Here is a 19,192-nt window from a genome sequence, read left to right on the forward strand (position 1 = left end):
ATGTGTAAATTTGTTATAAATGTGTGCTCTTTAAAAAGTAGTAAGCATTGTTTGCCAGACACATACATTAAATGTTTAAATAACTGTTACATACAGTGGTGTATAAAACTGTTGGCCCCCTTCCTGTTTTTTAAATTTTTTGCATTTGTCATACTTATAGTACTCACATGCTGTGACAGCCGCTTTCTGTCCGCGTGCTTCAGATGTGTGCGCTCAGAAAACCGTATATCAGAAGTTTAAACTCATATGGTGTAAAACACATGATTTCAGCACAATAAACATGATAATCTGAACCAAAAACAGATGTTTTTAGCAGGTCCGAGCTGTAATTGTGCAGCTCTATTCTGGAAAAGGGGGCGGGGAGCAGCAGCTCATTTGCATTTAAAGAAACAGGCCCGAAAAACAGCTTATTTCTGCTTCTACTCAAAATAAGCATCTTCAAAATGTTATAATAAATGATCTGTGGAGTATTTGGAGCTGAAACTTCACAGACACATTCTGGGGACACCAGAGACTTAGATTACATATTGTAAAAAGGGGCATAATATGTCTCCTTTAAATGTCATTATAATCTGACTGTTCAAAATATATATATTTTTTCATTTCGTTAAAATTTGGTAGGTTATAATTTAAGAAAAAAAAAATTTAATATAAAAGAAATATATTTTATATAAAACATATTTAAAAAAAATATTTTTTCAATAAATAAATTTTTTTTTTTATTAATTAACTGCATATCCAAACTGGATAAATAGTCAGAGACCATAATTTTGGGGGTTCTAACACAAACAATTTGCATAAAGAAGCAAAATCACACTGTACATTTTATGGAAAAGGCCATAATGCATCTCAAAACCTAAAGATATTTTCAATAAGTACAACTGTAATTGAAGATATTTTTAGAGATCAAAAGCTAGCTGGACGCCACAGATGCAGATTAGACGATACGAGATCAAGCTGTAGTTATAAAAGAAATGCACTTTAACAGCATGTTACAACTTGAAGATTAAAATTAACATTAACAAACCCCTAAAAATAGCAATTACATTTAAGTTTTAAAAATATCAAATAAAGCTTATTTCACTTATCAAGAGGCACCGTCAGTCTAAATTATTCAAGCTCATCAAACACCAACCACAAGCTTCCACGACAACAAGCTCCATGGCAACCTAGTTTTCCTGCCACCTTCTCTAAATCCCAGCTGTATAAGACAGAAGGAAAAGCATGGTTACCTCCATCGCCAGAGCGGCGGTCTGCTGGTCGTAGTGGTTGAGGAGGTTGGGCATGAAGGTGGTGTTGTAGGGAAGATCCTGGCACATTCGGAGGCCGATTGACTCGCAGGTGAACATGCTGTGACTGCCCACCGAATCCATGTGGATGCCCAGGCTGCTCGTGAACTGGGACAGGACCAGCAGAGCAGCCAAGGGCCACATCCTTCGCAAAGGTAAATCCACAATGTGCCCCATGCTTGAATGGCAGAACACAGCGGGACAGGACTGAGAGGCCGAATGCAAGCACAAGGGTTTATTCTCTACACAGAACACATAGTGTGTAAGGTATCGACCGCTTCCATCTTCTTCCTGTTCTGTCCTCATGGATACCTGATGTTGACTGGCGTCTCGGGTCAGTGCACGCTTTGATCAGACCCTTGGACAGTCTTATGCATCCTCTCACATTCATACAAGACTACAGAAGCTGCCTTTGATCAGGGTGGTCTTCAATGGATCCTTCAAACGGGGCTTTAGGACGTGGCTACGACTGATACTGGATACCTATAATGACATATATTAAAAGACTAATTTAAAACAAGGATATTTGTCAAATAAAATACAGACACCACCAGACTCATCTGAAGCCAGTGTGCAATAAACAAATGAGCCATTTTAACTGGTTAACTTCATCAGTTTTGTGTCTGGCAAATCAAGCTTATGTAAAGCCCAACTTGTAAACAGTTACTGTAGCAGGAAAGACCATTTAAACAGCTGTTATAGCAGCTATAAACCAAAACCAACAATCCATTATCTAGGTGAACCTCACAAAAACCCTTCAAGAACGTGTCGGGTCAGATTTCAACTCTAAAATCAAATGAAAATGTATAAAGTTATGTTTTGCATAAAGAAAATCAAACCTATTTTAGGAGCCTTATGATTTTTTTTTTGTGACAATTGCATTACTCCAAAAACTTTTTTTTTTTTTAAATGCATTAGTGCATGTGAAAGAAAAATGTGAAATGCTAACGTATTAAATAAAATATAAATTAGGAAAAAAATAATACAATATGGCAGTATCTGTTTTACTGAATTTAATTAATGCTTATTTTAATAAAAAATCACTGCATCCAGACTTTCATTATAGTATTACTGTAATGAGAACAAGATTTTCTTGTGTTACAGTATTGTGAATTTTGGGGAGAAAAGTGCTTATTCGTCATGAAAATAATGTTTAAATGGTGTCATGTAAAATAATCTCAACGTAAATACTTCATTTTCATAATGAAGAAAATATTATATTATATTATAAATCAGAAATATTATTTCTGATTTTGTTTTCTTTAATATTGATCTTAAATATGACCTTTCTTCATGAGTTAACATGAGTTAATCCACATTGGATTAATTTGTGCATTTAAAACAGAAATGCATAATATACATACACACACACACAGTGAGACCATTTGTGAGTAATTGGAATATGGGCAGTGAGTAAATAATATTTAAGGACACATTTTCTCACATATCACTTCACTCAGCCCTTCTCAATCCCAATTGTTAAATCTGAATTAACAGGAGCCAGTGTAAACATCCCAACACGTTTGTGTGAGCCTACAAACACACAACCTGCTCCAACCAGCTAGGAAACACAGTAACCAGATATTACAAATCCAAATAAAGTCTTCAGGAATTGTCTAATATGAAAACACATTAATAGACATGTCAAATGAAATTATATTCTTCATTTCATTAAAGGGTGTAGCACACCTACGCCCACCTCACATTGCATTATACATATTAAAATATTCTGATATTTCATGCAGGACTGCAGGGTCAGCAGTGTAATGGGGTTCCTCATGTCTGAACATTATTCAACATGCAATTCCAGACAGGAACAGCAGACCATATGCATGTAAGATTAAATGATATAAAGGATAAAAACACATTTATGTGGGTTAAAACACGTGAACAGTGCGTGCAATATAATGCATGTAAAACTTTACCTTTCCCTGGCAAAGCTCCTCTGGTTTTCTCCATATGCCACAATACAGCGTGTCTCTCGGTGTAGACTTACGCAGCAGGTTTGATTTCAGCACCTACAGTCATGTAACACACTGAAGTCCGCGCTGCAGTTTCCCTCAGACAGCATCAGCACACTGCCTCCGGCTGCTTATTTGCATGGAGAGGCTGATGGATACAAAAATCGTAAACTACCCGAAACGAGCACATTAGGAGCGTCACGGACGGCTGGTGGCTTTGCATATTCACAGCGAAACTCCCGATTCGCCCCACCTTCAGCTGTTTCCAAGGAGATATACACCTGGTTTCCTCCAGGGGGCGCTTGGTGGCTCAAAAGCACAATCCGCCATTGAGCCGCATTCAAATCCAAAGACTTTTTTTGTCTTGTTAGAGACGTTTATGCAATAAAATGTGTAATCGTTTATGTTAAGGATTATTATCTGCATATAAATGTAAAAAAAAATCTCTGACAGCTCTTACTATAAAATTAGTTGAAATAGCATCTTAAGGTAATCACATTCGACTTTGATTAGTCCAGGCTTACCAGCGCTGAGTAAAGTAACAGGTACCACGTGAACAAAACCGCTCTGCGCGTTACCTCGACCGCGGTCGGTACAATAATTTACACATGCATAACAGTACTCAGAAACTTCAACTACTGTTTAATTGAAAATACAGTCTGAGAGTCTAAAATATAACAATTATTGTTTAGCCTCCAGGCCGCGATCCCCGCCCATTTTATGACGAGGTTCACAGTAATTTTCCTTTTATCAGTTTATTGCATTTCAAAAAAATAAAAATAAAAAAGTTTCTTGCACTTCTAAAACAAAAAAGAAAAAAGTTTATTGCATTTCTATGCTCCATCCCCAAGACCAACTTTAAAGGACTGCGCATGTCCCTGGGAACTCCTTTCAAACTCTGGAGCAGAGCAAGGGTGCATATTTAATGAACTAGTAAGTGAGTGAATTCATTTATTACTAAATTCTGTTTTATATATTTAAAATGTATACATACATACAGTTCAACCTTGTTTTATGCATATACATGTAATATAACAAACGCTCAATAAAAGCAGTGACATAAAAAGGTAATGAGAAAATATTTGTGTATACAACAACATATAACCAAATATATTAGGCTACTGGTTTATATAATACAATTCTCTCAAACTAAATTTCACAGTGACCTTAGCAAGCTGGGGAGCAGGTTAGTTAATGATGTATTTTTCTCATTATCTTTATAAAATGATTAAGTAATAAACAAAGCTGGGAGTCTGTAGATAACTTGGGTTTTGTCTCTGATGCTCTGAGTGAACAGCAGATGTCCAGCAATCCAACAGGTGTAGTGAAGTGAATGAGGTCAGCTTTACCATAACACTGAGAACACAACATCAACTCACATGTGGAATTAAACAGAGCCAGCGTGAGATCACCGTGTTTTTCCATTCTAACAAAGCATCAGTGAAAGTAGGTCTTCAGAAAATGTTCATCCACCTCAGGGGGTCAACTAACTTTTGTTTGAATGGTTGAGCTTTTTAAAACTACATTTTTAATGTTATGTTTATTGCAGTTTAGACAACTGTTCATAAAACTACTAAAAACATTAAACTATAGCAAATATGTCATTTCTTTCTTGGTTAAATAAAGCTTATGATGTGTTCCTTTCACTCAACTGTGTCTCCGTTGTTTCTCACAGAAAGCGGTTTCATCTCACATAGAGTGACTGAACTATCAGAGTCAACTCCAAATCCAACATAGAATTCAGTGAATGTGGTGTTGAATGTGTGTGTGAGTGTGTGAGTGTGAGTGTGTGTGTGTCAGAGACACTGTAGAAGGACAGAGTGCCGGCCGACCAGTCCAGATACACTCCTACTCTGTTAGAAAAACAGTCAAGCTCTCTCTACACAGAACCTGTTGACATTCAAATCTGTCTGGATGATCAGGATACGGCTGCTCGTCTGTCACACACGTCATCTTTCTGCTCCTCTCAGACAGAATGAGACCAGTGTGTGCTGTGTTTAAATCCAGTGTGAGATCACATGCATCTGAACAAAGAAGAGAGATTATAACATTTGTAACACAAAAAATGAATTGTTAGAGTGTATGTGTGTGTGACCTACATTTCTGTGGTCCTGGTATAATCTTGCACTTTCCTCCATGATCCACACTATAAAAACAAGATGTCACACTCAATTTACATAATGAAGAAAGTGAAATAGTACACCTACAAAAAAAAACCTGCTCTCACAAAACCAAAAGAAAACCCCATACAGAGTCCTAACTGGACACAATGCAAACAACCATGCATACAGTATACAATGGTAAATGTTTATGCATATCTGTACCATGATATAAGAAATATGAAAGTCATAAATATGGAATGATATGAAGGTAAAAACAAAAAGTTTCATTTTTGATTGAAGTAAACAGCATTCAATGATAAGCCACAACATTAAAACCACTGACAGGTGAAGTAAATAACATTAATTATATTGTTACAATGGCACTGGTAAAGAGGTAGGATATATTATACAAGCAAGTATACATTAGCAAGTGAACAGTCAGTTCTTGAATTTCATATGTTGGAAGCAGAAAAAAATGGGCAAGCGAAAAGAGTGACTTTGACATGGTCAAATAGTGATGGCTAGACAACCAGGTCAGAACATCTCCAAAACAGCAAGGCTTGTAGGGTGTTCCTGGTATGCAGTGGTTAGTAGCTATCAAAAGTGGGGTGCTTCAGATGTGTGCGCTCAGAAAACCGTATATCAGAAGTTTAAACTCATATGGTTTAAAACACATGATTTCAGCACAATAAACATGATAATCTGAACCAAAAACAGATGTTTTTAGCAGGTCCGAGCTGTAATTGTGCAGCTCTATTCTGGAAAAGGGGGCGGGGAGCAGCAGCTCATTTGCATTTAAAGAAACAGGCCCGAAAAACAGCTTATTTCTGCTTCTACTCAAAATAAGCATCTTCAAAATGTTATAATAAATGATCTGTGGAGTATTTGGAGCTGAAACTTCACAGACACATTCTGGGGACACCAGAGACTTAGATTACATATTGTAAAAAGGGGCATAATATGTCTCCTTTAAATGTCATTATAATCTGACTGTTCAAAATATATATATTTTTTCATTTCGTTAAAATTTGGTAGGTTATAATTTAAGAATTTTTTTTTAATATAAAATAAATATATATATACATACAATTGTATATATACATACAATTGTATATATATATATATACAATTTTACAATTTTTTTTCAATAAATAATTTTTTTTTTAAATTAATTAAAAACTGCATTATTTGCAATTATACTTAATTAACTGCATATCCTAACTGGATAAATAGTCAGAGACCATAATTTTGGGGGTTCTAACACAAACAATTTGCATAAAGAAGCAAAATCACACTGTACATTTTATGGAAAAGGCCATAATGCATCTCAAAACCTAAAGATATTTTCAATAAGTACAACTGTAATTGAAGATATTTTTAGAGATCAAAAGCTAGCTGGACGCCACAGATGCAGATTAGACGATACGAGATCAAGCTGTAGTTATAAAAGAAATGCACTTTAACAACATGTTACAACTTGAAGATTAAAATTAACATTAACAAACCCCTAAAAATAGCAATTACAATACCGCAGCCCTCACATTTAAGTTTTAAAAATATCAAATAAAGCTTATTTCACTTATCAAGAGGCACCGTCAGTCTAAATTATTCAAGCTCATCAAAGCACCAACCACAAACCACAAGCTTCCACGACAAACAGCTCCATGGCAACCTAGTTTTCCTGCCACCTTCTCTAAATCCCAGCTGTATAAGACAGAAGGAAAAGCATGGTTACCTCCATCGCCAGAGCGGCGGTCTGCTGGTCGTAGTGGTTGAGGAGGTTGGGCATGAAGGTGGTGTTGTAGGGAAGATCCTGGCACATTCGGAGGCCGATTGACTCGCAGGTGAACATGCTGTGACTGCCCACCGAATCCATGTGGATGCCCAGGCTGCTCGTGAACTGGGACAGGACCAGCAGAGCAGCCAAGGGCCACATCCTTCGCAAAGGTAAATCCACAATGTGCCCCATGCTTGAATGGCAGAACACAGCGGGACAGGACTGAGAGGCCGAATGCAAGCACAAGGGTTTATTCTCTACACAGAACACATAGTGTGTAAGGTATCGACCGCTTCCATCTTCTTCCTGTTCTGTCCTCATGGATACCTGATGTTGACTGGCGTCTCGGGTCAGTGCACGCTTTGATCAGACCCTTGGACAGTCTTATGCATCCTCTCACATTCATACAAGACTACAGAAGCTGCCTTTGATCAGGGTGGTCTTCAATGGATCCTTCAAACGGGGCTTTAGGACGTGGCTACGACTGATACTGGATACCTATAATGACATATATTAAAAGACTAATTTAAAACAAGGATATTTGTCAAATAAAATACAGACACCACCAGACTCATCTGAAGCCAGTGTGCAATAAACAAATGAGCCATTTTAACTGGTTAACTTCATCAGTTTTGTGTCTGGCAAATCAAGCTTATGTAAAGCCCAACTTGTAAACAGTTACTGTAGCAGGAAAGACCATTTAAACAGCTGTTATAGCAGCTATAAACCAAAACCAACAATCCATTATCTAGGTGAACCTCACAAAAACCCTTCAAGAATGTGTCGGGTCAGATTTCAACTCTAAAATCAAATGAAAATGTATAAAGTTATGTTTTGCATAAAGAAAATCAAACCTATTTTAGGAGCCTTATGATTTTTTTTTTGTGACAATTGCATTACTGCAAAAACTTTTTTTTTTTTTAAATGCATTAGTGCATGTGAAAGAAAAATGTGAAATGCTAACGTATTAAATAAAATATAAATTAGGAAAAAAGTAATACAATATGGCAGTATCTGTTTTACTGAATTTAATTAATGCTTATTTTAATTCAAAATCACTGCATCCAGACTTTCATTATAGTATTACTGTAATGAGAACAAGATTTTCTTGTGTTACAGTATTGTGAATTTTGGGGAGAAAAGTGCTTATTCGTCATGAAAATAATGTTTAAATGGTGTCATGTAAAATAATCTCAACGTAAATACTTCATTTTCATAATGAAGAAAATATTATATTATATTATAAATCAGAAATATTATTTCTGATTTTGTTTTCTTTAATATTGATCTTAAATATGACCTTTCTTCATGAGTTAACATGAGTTAATCCACATTGGATTAATTTGTGCATTTAAAACAGAAATGCATAATATACATACACACACACACAGTGAGACCATTTGTGAGTAATTGGAATATGGGCAGTGAGTAAATAATATTTAAGGACACATTTTCTCACATATCACTTCACTCAGCCCTTCTCAATCCCAATTGTTAAATCTGAATTAACAGGAGCCAGTGTAAACATCCCAACACGTTTGTGTGAGCCTACAAACACACAACCTGCTCCAACCAGCTAGGAAACACAGTAACCAGATATTACAAATCCAAATAAAGTCTTCAGGAATTGTCTAATATGAAAACACATTAATAGACATGTCAAATGAAATTATATTCTTCATTTCATTAAAGGGTGTAGCACACCTACGCCCACCTCACATTGCATTATACATATTAAAATATTCTGATATTTCATGCAGGACTGCAGGGTCAGCAGTGTAATGGGGTTCCTCATGTCTGAACATTATTCAACATGCAATTCCAGACAGGAACAGCAGACCATATGCATGTAAGATTAAATGATATAAAGGATAAAAACACATTTATGTGGGTTAAAACACGTGAACAGTGCGTGCAATATAATGCATGTAAAACTTTACCTTTCCCTGGCAAAGCTCCTCTGGTTTTCTCCATATGCCACAATACAGCGTGTCTCTCGGTGTAGACTTACGCAGCAGGTTTGATTTCAGCACCTACAGTCATGTAACACACTGAAGTCCGCGCTGCAGTTTCCCTCAGACAGCATCAGCACACTGCCTCCGGCTGCTTATTTGCATGGAGAGGCTGATGGATACAAAAATCGTAAACTACCCGAAACGAGCACATTAGGAGCGTCACGGACGGCTGGTGGCTTTGCATATTCACAGCGAAACTCCCGATTCGCCCCACCTTCAGCTGTTTCCAAGGAGATATACACCTGGTTTCCTCCAGGGGGCGCTTGGTGGCTCAAAAGCACAATCCGCCATTGAGCCGCATTCAAATCCAAAGACTTTTTTTGTCTTGTTAGAGACGTTTATGCAATAAAATGTGTAATCGTTTATGTTAAGGATTATTATCTGCATATAAATGTAAAAAAAAATCTCTGACAGCTCTTACTATAAAATTAGTTGAAATAGCATCTTAAGGTAATCACATTCGACTTTGATTAGTCCAGGCTTACCAGCGCTGAGTAAAGTAACAGGTACCACGTGAACAAAACCGCTCTGCGCGTTACCTCGACCGCGGTCGGTACAATAATTTACACATGCATAACAGTACTCAGAAACTTCAACTACTGTTTAATTGAAAATACAGTCTGAGAGTCTAAAATATAACAATTATTGTTTAGCCTCCAGGCCGCGATCCCCGCCCATTTTATGACGAGGTTCACAGTAATTTTCCTTTTATCAGTTTATTGCATTTCAAAAAAATAAAAATAAAAAAGTTTCTTGCACTTCTAAAACAAAAAAGAAAAAAGTTTATTGCATTTCTATGCTCCATCCCCAAGACCAACTTTAAAGGACTGCGCATGTCCCTGGGAACTCCTTTCAAACTCTGGAGCAGAGCAAGGGTGCATATTTAATGAACTAGTAAGTGAGTGAATTCATTTATTACTAAATTCTGTTTTATATATTTAAAATGTATACATACATACAGTTCAACCTTGTTTTATGCATATACATGTAATATAACAAACGCTCAATAAAAGCAGTGACATAAAAAGGTAATGAGAAAATATTTGTGTATACAACAACATATAACCAAATATATTAGGCTACTGGTTTATATAATACAATTCTCTCAAACTAAATTTCACAGTGACCTTAGCAAGCTGGGGAGCAGGTTAGTTAATGATGTATTTTTCTCATTATCTTTATAAAATGATTAAGTAATAAACAAAGCTGGGAGTCTGTAGATAACTTGGGTTTTGTCTCTGATGCTCTGAGTGAACAGCAGATGTCCAGCAATCCAACAGGTGTAGTGAAGTGAATGAGGTCAGCTTTACCATAACACTGAGAACACAACATCAACTCACATGTGGAATTAAACAGAGCCAGCGTGAGATCACCGTGTTTTTCCATTCTAACAAAGCATCAGTGAAAGTAGGTCTTCAGAAAATGTTCATCCACCTCAGGGGGTCAACTAACTTTTGTTTGAATGGTTGAGCTTTTTAAAACTACATTTTTAATGTTATGTTTATTGCAGTTTAGACAACTGTTCATAAAACTACTAAAAACATTAAACTATAGCAAATATGTCATTTCTTTCTTGGTTAAATAAAGCTTATGATGTGTTCCTTTCACTCAACTGTGTCTCCGTTGTTTCTCACAGAAAGCGGTTTCATCTCACATAGAGTGACTGAACTATCAGAGTCAACTCCAAATCCAACATAGAATTCAGTGAATGTGGTGTTGAATGTGTGTGTGAGTGTGTGAGTGTGAGTGTGTGTGTGTCAGAGACACTGTAGAAGGACAGAGTGCCGGCCGACCAGTCCAGATACACTCCTACTCTGTTAGAAAAACAGTCAAGCTCTCTCTACACAGAACCTGTTGACATTCAAATCTGTCTGGATGATCAGGATACGGCTGCTCGTCTGTCACACACGTCATCTTTCTGCTCCTCTCAGACAGAATGAGACCAGTGTGTGCTGTGTTTAAATCCAGTGTGAGATCACATGCATCTGAACAAAGAAGAGAGATTATAACATTTGTAACACAAAAAATGAATTGTTAGAGTGTATGTGTGTGTGACCTACATTTCTGTGGTCCTGGTATAATCTTGCACTTTCCTCCATGATCCACACTATAAAAACAAGATGTCACACTCAATTTACATAATGAAGAAAGTGAAATAGTACACCTACAAAAAAAAACCTGCTCTCACAAAACCAAAAGAAAACCCCATACAGAGTCCTAACTGGACACAATGCAAACAACCATGCATACAGTATACAATGGTAAATGTTTATGCATATCTGTACCATGATATAAGAAATATGAAAGTCATAAATATGGAATGATATGAAGGTAAAAACAAAAAGTTTCATTTTTGATTGAAGTAAACAGCATTCAATGATAAGCCACAACATTAAAACCACTGACAGGTGAAGTAAATAACATTAATTATATTGTTACAATGGCACTGGTAAAGAGGTAGGATATATTATACAAGCAAGTATACATTAGCAAGTGAACAGTCAGTTCTTGAATTTCATATGTTGGAAGCAGAAAAAAATGGGCAAGCGAAAAGAGTGACTTTGACATGGTCAAATAGTGATGGCTAGACAACCAGGTCAGAACATCTCCAAAACAGCAAGGCTTGTAGGGTGTTCCTGGTATGCAGTGGTTAGTAGCTATCAAAAGTGGGGCAAGGAAGGACAACCGTGACCCTGAGTCAGGGTCAGAGGCACCCAAGGTTCATGCATGCAAAGGCTGTCCCATCTGGTTCGATCACAGAAGAGCTACTGTAACTCAAATTGCTGAAAATCTTAATACTGGTCATGATAGAAAGGTGTCAGAACACACAGTGCATTGTAATTTGCTGCGTAGCCGAGTGCTGAGTGCCCATGGTAACCCCTATCCACCACCAAATGCACCAACAATGGGCAAATGAGTGTCAGAACTGGACCATGGAGCAATGGAAGAAGGTTTCCTGATCTGATGAATCACGTTTTCTTTTAGATCAGGTGGATGATCGGGTGCCTATGGGTCATTTATATGGGGAAGAGACGGCAGGCGGATACACTATGAGAAGAAGGCCGGCGAAGGCAGTGTTATGATTTGAGAAATCTTGGGTCCTGGCATTAATATGGACTTTGACACGTACCACCTACCCAAACATTATTCCAGACCACATTCACCCCTTCGTAGAAGTGGTGTTCAGTGGTGCAATGGTTTCTTTCAGCAGGATAATGCACCCTGCCACACTGCAAAAATTGTTTGGTGAACATTACAAAGAGCTCAAGGTGTTGCCTCAGCCTTCAAATTCCCCAGATCAGAGTTCATAACCTGACCCATCAGAGCCGTTTTAGCAGCACAAGGGGGACCTACACAATATTATGCAAGTGGTTTTATTGTTGTAGCTGATGTACACTTCTTTACACTTTAACTGAAACTAGAAGTTTACACTCCATTTGTTTCCACAATTGATCAATTTTAGTCTGCCTGTCAAACACAATAACAAAATTGACCAAATCTGTCAACCAGCAACAGTTTTCAATGATTTTATAGCACACAAGTCCAAACACATGACAGGATGATTGTTAGTGTTACATACGAGTTTGTCCAGTCTGTAGTTTGGATCAGAGAGCAGCTTGACTAATGCTTGTCCTGGGTGATTGTAGCTCAGATCCAGCTCTCTCAGGTGTGAGGGGTTTGAACTCAGAGCTGAAGCCAGAAAACAACAGCCTTCCTCTGTCACCATACAGCCAGATAATCTACACAACACACATTTTACATCACCTGGGACAATAAAACGGATCAAGTAGAAACCCTCAAGCCCTTATGATTATCAACATGTTGATTTCTATTAACGCTAAATTTCTATTAATCCATATTCAGATCATATTCATATACAGATCTTACTTTAACTTTGTTTTTACCTGTAGACAAAATAAAACTGGACAGAAATATATTGTAATTTGGTGTGTTTGTTTCTTCAATATTTAGATGTTATTTTTGGTTGTGTCAGCTGAGAACTTACATGTCAACTCATTTGTTGCCCATGAAGAAATACTGGCTGCTCATAAAGACTGGTGATTATCTTAAACTGATTCACACTAAGGAGGGTTCAGATTCATCGTCTGTTTTATTACGTCTTATATTGATTTTTCTGTACTGCTGGTTCGTCTGGTCAGAGGAGAACTGGCCCCCCGACTGAGCCTGGTTTCTCCCAAGGTTTTTTCTCCATTCTGTCACCGATGGAGTTTTGGTTCCTTGCCGCTGTCGCCTCTGGCTTGCTTAGTTGGGGACACTTCATTTCCAGCGATATCGTTGACATGATTGCAAAGATATTATTTAAACTGAACTGAGCTGGATGTTGACATCACTGAATTCAATGATGAACTGTCTTTAACTGAAAAATGAGTGTTTACTATTGTCATTTTGCATTATTGACACTATTTTCCTAATTAATGCTGTTCAGTTGCTTTGTCACAATCTGTATTGTTAAAAGCGCTATATAAATAAAGGTGACTTGACTTTTAACTCTGCTTTAAATAACATGATTCATTGATTCAATGTAACAATTTCTATCCACAGATCACTGATTACAGGTTCAGTGTTTAACTCTTTAATTTGGAATCTTCATTTTTATATGCAAGTGAACCTTTACATCTGCTTTTCTTACCTCAGTATGTTGAGCTGACAGTGTGAACACCTGTTGACAACGAACCAGACAGAGAGCATATTTAATTTCATGAGCATGTGAAGCTTTATCTGTTTTTCTTACCTCAGTATGTTGAGGTGACAGTGAGAACTCTTCAGTCCATCAGACAGCAGCTTCACTCCTGAATCCTGCAGATCGTTGTTACTCAGCTTCAGCTCTCTCAGTGAGTTTGATGATTGTAGAAATGAAGACAAACTTTCACAGCACTGACTAGTGAGATAACAGTTAGCAAGTCTGTAACACAGGATGAAATATGGTTTATCAGCAACATCGATTTAGTGCTAAAACACCCATTACAGTAACGTGAAGCAGGAAACATCAAAAGTAGATAATATTACTCTAGCTGACATTTAACTAATATATTGTTATAGAACAACATAATACATTATATAAAATTATATATAATTATATAATGTGCTGTTCCTGAGTCTGGGAACACAAAATGCCTGTTTTAATTCTAAGGGTCAGAAAAAGATTGGGAAAATTCATCCATCCAAACAGCTTGTCTTATGTATGGTTACAGGAATTCTGGAGCCTTCTGTCATAATAAACTTTTCTTTCTTTTTTTGGTACAAAAGTTGAATCGAATATAGTACACAGTGGATCTCATGAAGTAACTAAATGACTTACAATTTAACTAAACTTTACTGAAGTTCTGCACAAGCTCAAGACAAAATTATTGTCATGTTATAGAAAACAGTGTCATGATTTAATCTCAGATTACATAAATTAATACTCACAAAGCTTTTCTGCAGTTCAGCACAGCTGGTATCAGTCTCCTTCTACCCTCATCTTATGTGTTGTATTTCTTCAGATCAAACTCATCCAGCACCTCCTCTGATATCTGAAGCATGTAGGCTATCGTTGAGCAGTGAGACGGAGAGAGTTGATTCACTGAGCGATTCTCTGATTTCACAAACTCCTGAATCTCTCTGTACAGAGTCTGATGCTTCATTTCCAGCAGACAGAGGAACAGATTGATGCATCTGTCAGCTGAGAGATTTTCATCACCCTTGATTTTGTCTAATGTACTGTGTGATTTTCTTGATGGAGCTGAGCTGTTCACTGTGTGTTTCAGTAGATCCTGTAAATCTCTGATTGGACTCCAGTGAGAAGCCCAGCAGGAACCACAGGAAAAGATCCAGGTGTCCATTTTTACTCTGTAAGGAATTATCAACTGCTGCTTCTAGTAGCTCATACAGAGAGTTTGTCCGACTGTACCAGCTATATCTTTTATTCAATAATGGCTTCAGTGATTCCTCATTCTTGTCTACATGGGAGTAAAGCACAAAGAAAGCAGCTAGAAACTCCTGAAAGCTCAGATGTATGGAGCAGTAGACTTTCCTCTGATGAATCACAGATTCCTGCTTAAAGATCTCAGTGCAAATCCCAGAATACACTGAGGCATCAGTGACATCTATGCCACTCTCAATCAGGTCCTCCTCATAGAACATCACATTGCCCTTCATCAGCTGATTGAAAGCCAGTTCAGCAAGTCTTGTAATCACGTCTCTGTTGGACTGCAGGAGTTTCTATGGATTTCTCTCATCATACTTCTGATTCCTTATGTTGATCTGAGTCAGCAGGAAGTGGATGTACATTTCAGTCAGAGTTTGAGGGATTTTTGCACTGTGATGTTTCAGGAGGTTTTGAAGCACAGAGACTGAGATCCAGCAGAAGACGGGAATGTGACACATGATGTGGAGGTTTCTTGATCTTCTAATGTGTGAGATGATTCTGCTGGCTTGATGCTTGTCACTGATTCTCTTCCTGAAATATTCCTCCTCCTGAGGCTCATTGAATCCCTGAATTTCTGTCATACGGCTGATGTATTTTGAGGGGATTTGATTGGCTGCTGCTGGTCTGGAGGTGATCCAGATGAGAGCAGAGGGAATCAGCTCTCCTCTGATGAGGTTTGACATCAACACACTCACACAAACTTTCTCAATGTCTGAAAACATCAGTGTAATTCTGCTTTCATCCAGACCATCAAAGATGAACACAACTTTACACTCCTCATAAATCTTTGAGTCCAGATCTTTAAGTTCAGGATGAAAGTCCAGCAGAAGTATGTGAAGACTGTACTGGTCTTCTTTGATCAAGTTTAGCTCTCGAAATGGAAGCACAAACATGAAATCTACATCCTGATTGGCTTTTCCCTCGGTCCAGCCCAGAATAAACTTCTGCACAGAGACGGTTTTTCCAATTCCAGCGATGCCTTTCGTAAGAACAGTCTTGATTTGGTCTTTCTCCTCACATCCTGGTTCATGTAAGGGTTTAAAGATGTCATTACAGTAGATTGCAGTGTCTTGTGTTCTGGCTGTTTTCTCCATCTGTAAAACCTCATTTTCTTCATTCACCCCTTCACTCTCTCCCCTATGATGTAGAGCTGTGTGTAAATCCTGTTCAGGAGGGTTTGATTCTCTTCTAGTTTCATTCCCTCAAATAAGCTCTCATACTTGTGCTTCATGCTGGCTTTGTGCTGGTCTTTGACTCTCTGTCTGATGAGGGTCTGACAGTCGGAGTCAGTGCAGGTCAGATGGGGCCTCACTGATCTGATCACATCAGCTCTCTTCACTCTGAAGAAACAGTGAGATGAACAGAAAAACTGACTGTAAAAAAGCATTACAACTCAGAACAACAATTACAAATGTTTACAGCACATCGAACTCTAAGATCTAATTGGATCCCACAATGTTTCAAAATGTAATAATCACTTTAATGTAGCTTGCGCTCACTGTTGTACACTGGAAGCAGTTCCGGGGGAATGACCTATGAGGTCAGCGCTGCGCATGGGCCAGTGAGTCTCGTGAAAACCAACGTTTGTTAACAGGAGCAAAGGAAGCAAAGTTACCTTACATTAGTAAAGCCAGCTTGAAAGATCAAAGACCATTTTTAATATAACTCCGACTGGATTCGTCTGAAAGAAGAAAGTCATATACACCTAGGATGACTTGAGGGTGAGTAATTTATGGGCTAATTTTCATTTTTGGGTGAACTAACCCTTTAATGCTATCAGAGAACCGGGTTTACGCAAGTAACCTATTGTTCTCTTTCAAGCATACATTTCGGTGTCTCACTATGGGATATCCTAACTCCCAGATTGCCAGATAGCCTGCCTCGAAGTCTCCTGCCAACCACAATCATCGCATCCGGGGCTGAACGAGTCATGACTCGTGACTCACATTCCTACGCTCAATACTGCATGTGCTAAAGTTTGAGCTGTAACATCCAGTTTATAAAACCTTGCAAATGTATGCGGTGAGGACCAACTCGCCGCTTCGCAAATATCCTGTAACGTGACTCCTTTAAATAGAGCCCACGAAGTTGACATTCCCCTTGTTGAGTGTGCACGTAAACCAGGTGGGGACACAAGGCCCTTACTGGAATATGCCAACGAAATCGCCTCCACTATCCAGTGCGATAAACGTTGTTTAGTAATCGGCTTCCCCGTATGAGGTTTCATCCAAGATACAGTATGAAAAGCTGATCACTCTCCCTGAACCCTCTGGTTCTTTCTGTATAAACTGCCGAAGCCAAAGCTAACAGCAGTGCTGTCTTAAATGACAATATTTTGAAATCAACCTTGTCCAGCGGCTCAAATGGGGACATAGAAAGAGCATCAAGCACCAATCCCAAGTCCCATGATGGGGAAAGCGGTTTTGAAACTGGCAAAGCGCGGCGCGCGTCCTTCATGAACCTGCATACCAAAGGATGCTGCCCCACAGTTTTGTTATCAAAACCAATGTGACAAGCAGATATAGCAGCTAGAAACACTTTTATGGTTGAAAACGCTTTCCCTTGGTCTATCAAATCCTGAAGAAATGATAGAACGACTGCCGCTGAACACTGAAAGGGAATCTCGTGTTTAGTTGCGCACCAACGCTCAAACACGCCCCATTTGCATTCATAAAGAGACCTAGTCGATGAAGCTCTAGCATTTTGTATGGTTCTAATAACGCTGTCAGACAGACCGGTTGTATTTAAATTGAACCACTCACAGGCCAGGCCCATAATGCCAGGCGTTCTGGATGAGGATGAAAAATCTCCCCCTCTGCTTGTGACAAAAGATCTCTGCGCAGCGGGAGAGACCACGGGTCTTCATACAGCATATGTATGATCTCCACTAGCCAATATTTCCTTGGCCACCTCTGCCGCTGAACACTGAAAGGGAATCTCGTGTTTAGTTGCGCACCAACGCTCAAACACGCCCCATTTGCATTCATAAAGAGACCTAGTCGATGAAGCTCTAGCATTTTGTATGGTTCTAATAACGCTGTCAGACAGACCGGTTGTATTTAAATTGAACCACTCACAGGCCAGGCCCATAATGCCAGGCGTTCTGGATGAGGATGAAAAATCTCCCCCTCTGCTTGTGACAAAAGATCTCTGCGCAGCGGGAGAGACCACGGGTCTTCATACAGCATATGTATGATCTCCACTAGCCAATATTTCCTTGGCCACCTCGGAGCTATTAATATCAATTTCAGTCCCTCCTCCCTCACTCTGTAAATTGTTGGGGATATTAACACTATCAGTGGGAACGCGTAAAGGAGAGTGCAAGGCCAATCGTGCGCCAGAGCATCTATCCCCAGAGGCGCGCTCTGACCTTTCAGAGAGAAGAACAGAGGACACTGAGCATTGTCGTGGGACGCGAACAGATCCACTGTCACTCTGCCGTATATGCTCCAAATCTGTTTGACCACTTCCCTGTTCAATTTCCACTCCCCGAAGAGGGGATTGCTCCTGGACAGCAGATCCGCACCCTGGTTCATGACACCCTGTACATGCGTTGCTCTCAGTGATAAAAGATTGGCATTACTCCATAAAATCAGTTTGCGTGCTAACATGTGCAAAGAAAGTGATCGGAGACCTCCCTGTTGGTTTATGCAAGCCACAACTGAATTGTTGTCCATTCTCACAAGAACATGATGCCCTTTCAGAAAAGGAAAAAAATGCTTCAGCGTCAAAAAAATGGTTAGCAATTTCCAAATAGTTTATGTGAAGATTGGTCAGTTGTTGTCCTCGTGAATGCCCCCCCAACCGGACAACAACGCATCTGTTGTTATGACTTGTCTGGCTCGAACCACGCCCATGGGTACCCCTTGAACCAGAAAGGTCTGGTGTCTCCACTGGCGCAGTGCCAAGACTGCCTCTGACGTCAATCTCACTCTCCTCTGGGAGTGACGTAATGGGTCCAGCCCCTGAGACGCTAGTTGGTTTATGCAAGCCACAACTGAATTGTTGTCCATTCTCACAAGAACATGATGACCTTTCAGAAAAGGAAAAAAATGCTTCAGCGTCAAAAAAATGGTTAGCAATTTCCAAATAGTTTATGTGAAGATTGGTCAGTTGTTG

At 38.8% G+C, this 19,192-nt stretch overlaps 2 protein-coding genes, 1 long non-coding RNA gene and 1 pseudogene across 6 annotated transcripts in view; all 4 read right to left on the reverse strand.

Annotated features, from left to right (window-relative positions):
* LOC107589599 (frizzled-3-like) overlaps nt 1-3,466 on the reverse strand; it is a 37,880-nt gene extending 34,414 nt beyond the window's left edge. For all 4 annotated transcript variants that reach the window (XM_016278087.1, XM_016278085.1, XM_016278088.1 and 1 more), the window contains exons 1-2: nt 3,215-3,466; nt 1,233-1,772 (exon numbers count right to left, since the gene is read on the reverse strand). In XM_016278087.1, coding sequence (XP_016133573.1) covers nt 1,233-1,595 — 363 coding nt within the window. In that variant the 5' untranslated portion in view covers nt 1,596-1,772; nt 3,215-3,466. The remainder of the gene's footprint in view (nt 1-1,232; nt 1,773-3,214) is intronic.
* A 3,579-nt stretch (nt 3,467-7,045) lies between these two features.
* On the reverse strand, nt 7,046-9,321 carry LOC107589651 (frizzled-1-like). The gene is made up of 2 exons (XM_016278155.1): nt 9,070-9,321; nt 7,046-7,627 (listed from the first exon to the last, which is right to left on the reverse strand). Exon 2 carries the CDS (start codon nt 7,448-7,450, stop codon nt 7,046-7,048), a length of 405 nt encoding a protein of 134 aa, XP_016133641.1. The 5' UTR covers nt 7,451-7,627; nt 9,070-9,321.
* Nucleotides 9,322-11,231: 1,910 nt separating this feature from the next.
* Nucleotides 11,232-12,814, reverse strand: LOC107589681 (uncharacterized). The gene is made up of 3 exons (XR_001609694.1): nt 12,725-12,814; nt 12,542-12,543; nt 11,232-11,251 (listed from the first exon to the last, which is right to left on the reverse strand). It is a non-coding gene; the product is annotated as an uncharacterized lncRNA (long non-coding RNA).
* A 1,756-nt stretch (nt 12,815-14,570) lies between these two features.
* LOC107589652 (protein NLRC3-like) lies at nt 14,571-18,609 on the reverse strand (annotated as a pseudogene).
* Nucleotides 18,610-19,192: the final 583 nt, after the last annotated feature.

The sequence above is a fragment of the Sinocyclocheilus grahami genome, unplaced genomic scaffold (assembly GCF_001515645.1).
Source record: "Sinocyclocheilus grahami isolate Dianchi unplaced genomic scaffold, SAMN03320097.WGS_v1.1 scaffold118.1, whole genome shotgun sequence".
Taxonomy (NCBI): Eukaryota; Metazoa; Chordata; class Actinopteri; order Cypriniformes; family Cyprinidae; genus Sinocyclocheilus; species Sinocyclocheilus grahami.

Coding starts and splice junctions, on each gene's coding strand:
- LOC107589651 (XM_016278155.1), bottom strand. CDS start 7,450: ATGAGGACAGAACAGGAAGAAGATGGAAGCGGTCGATACCTTACACAC.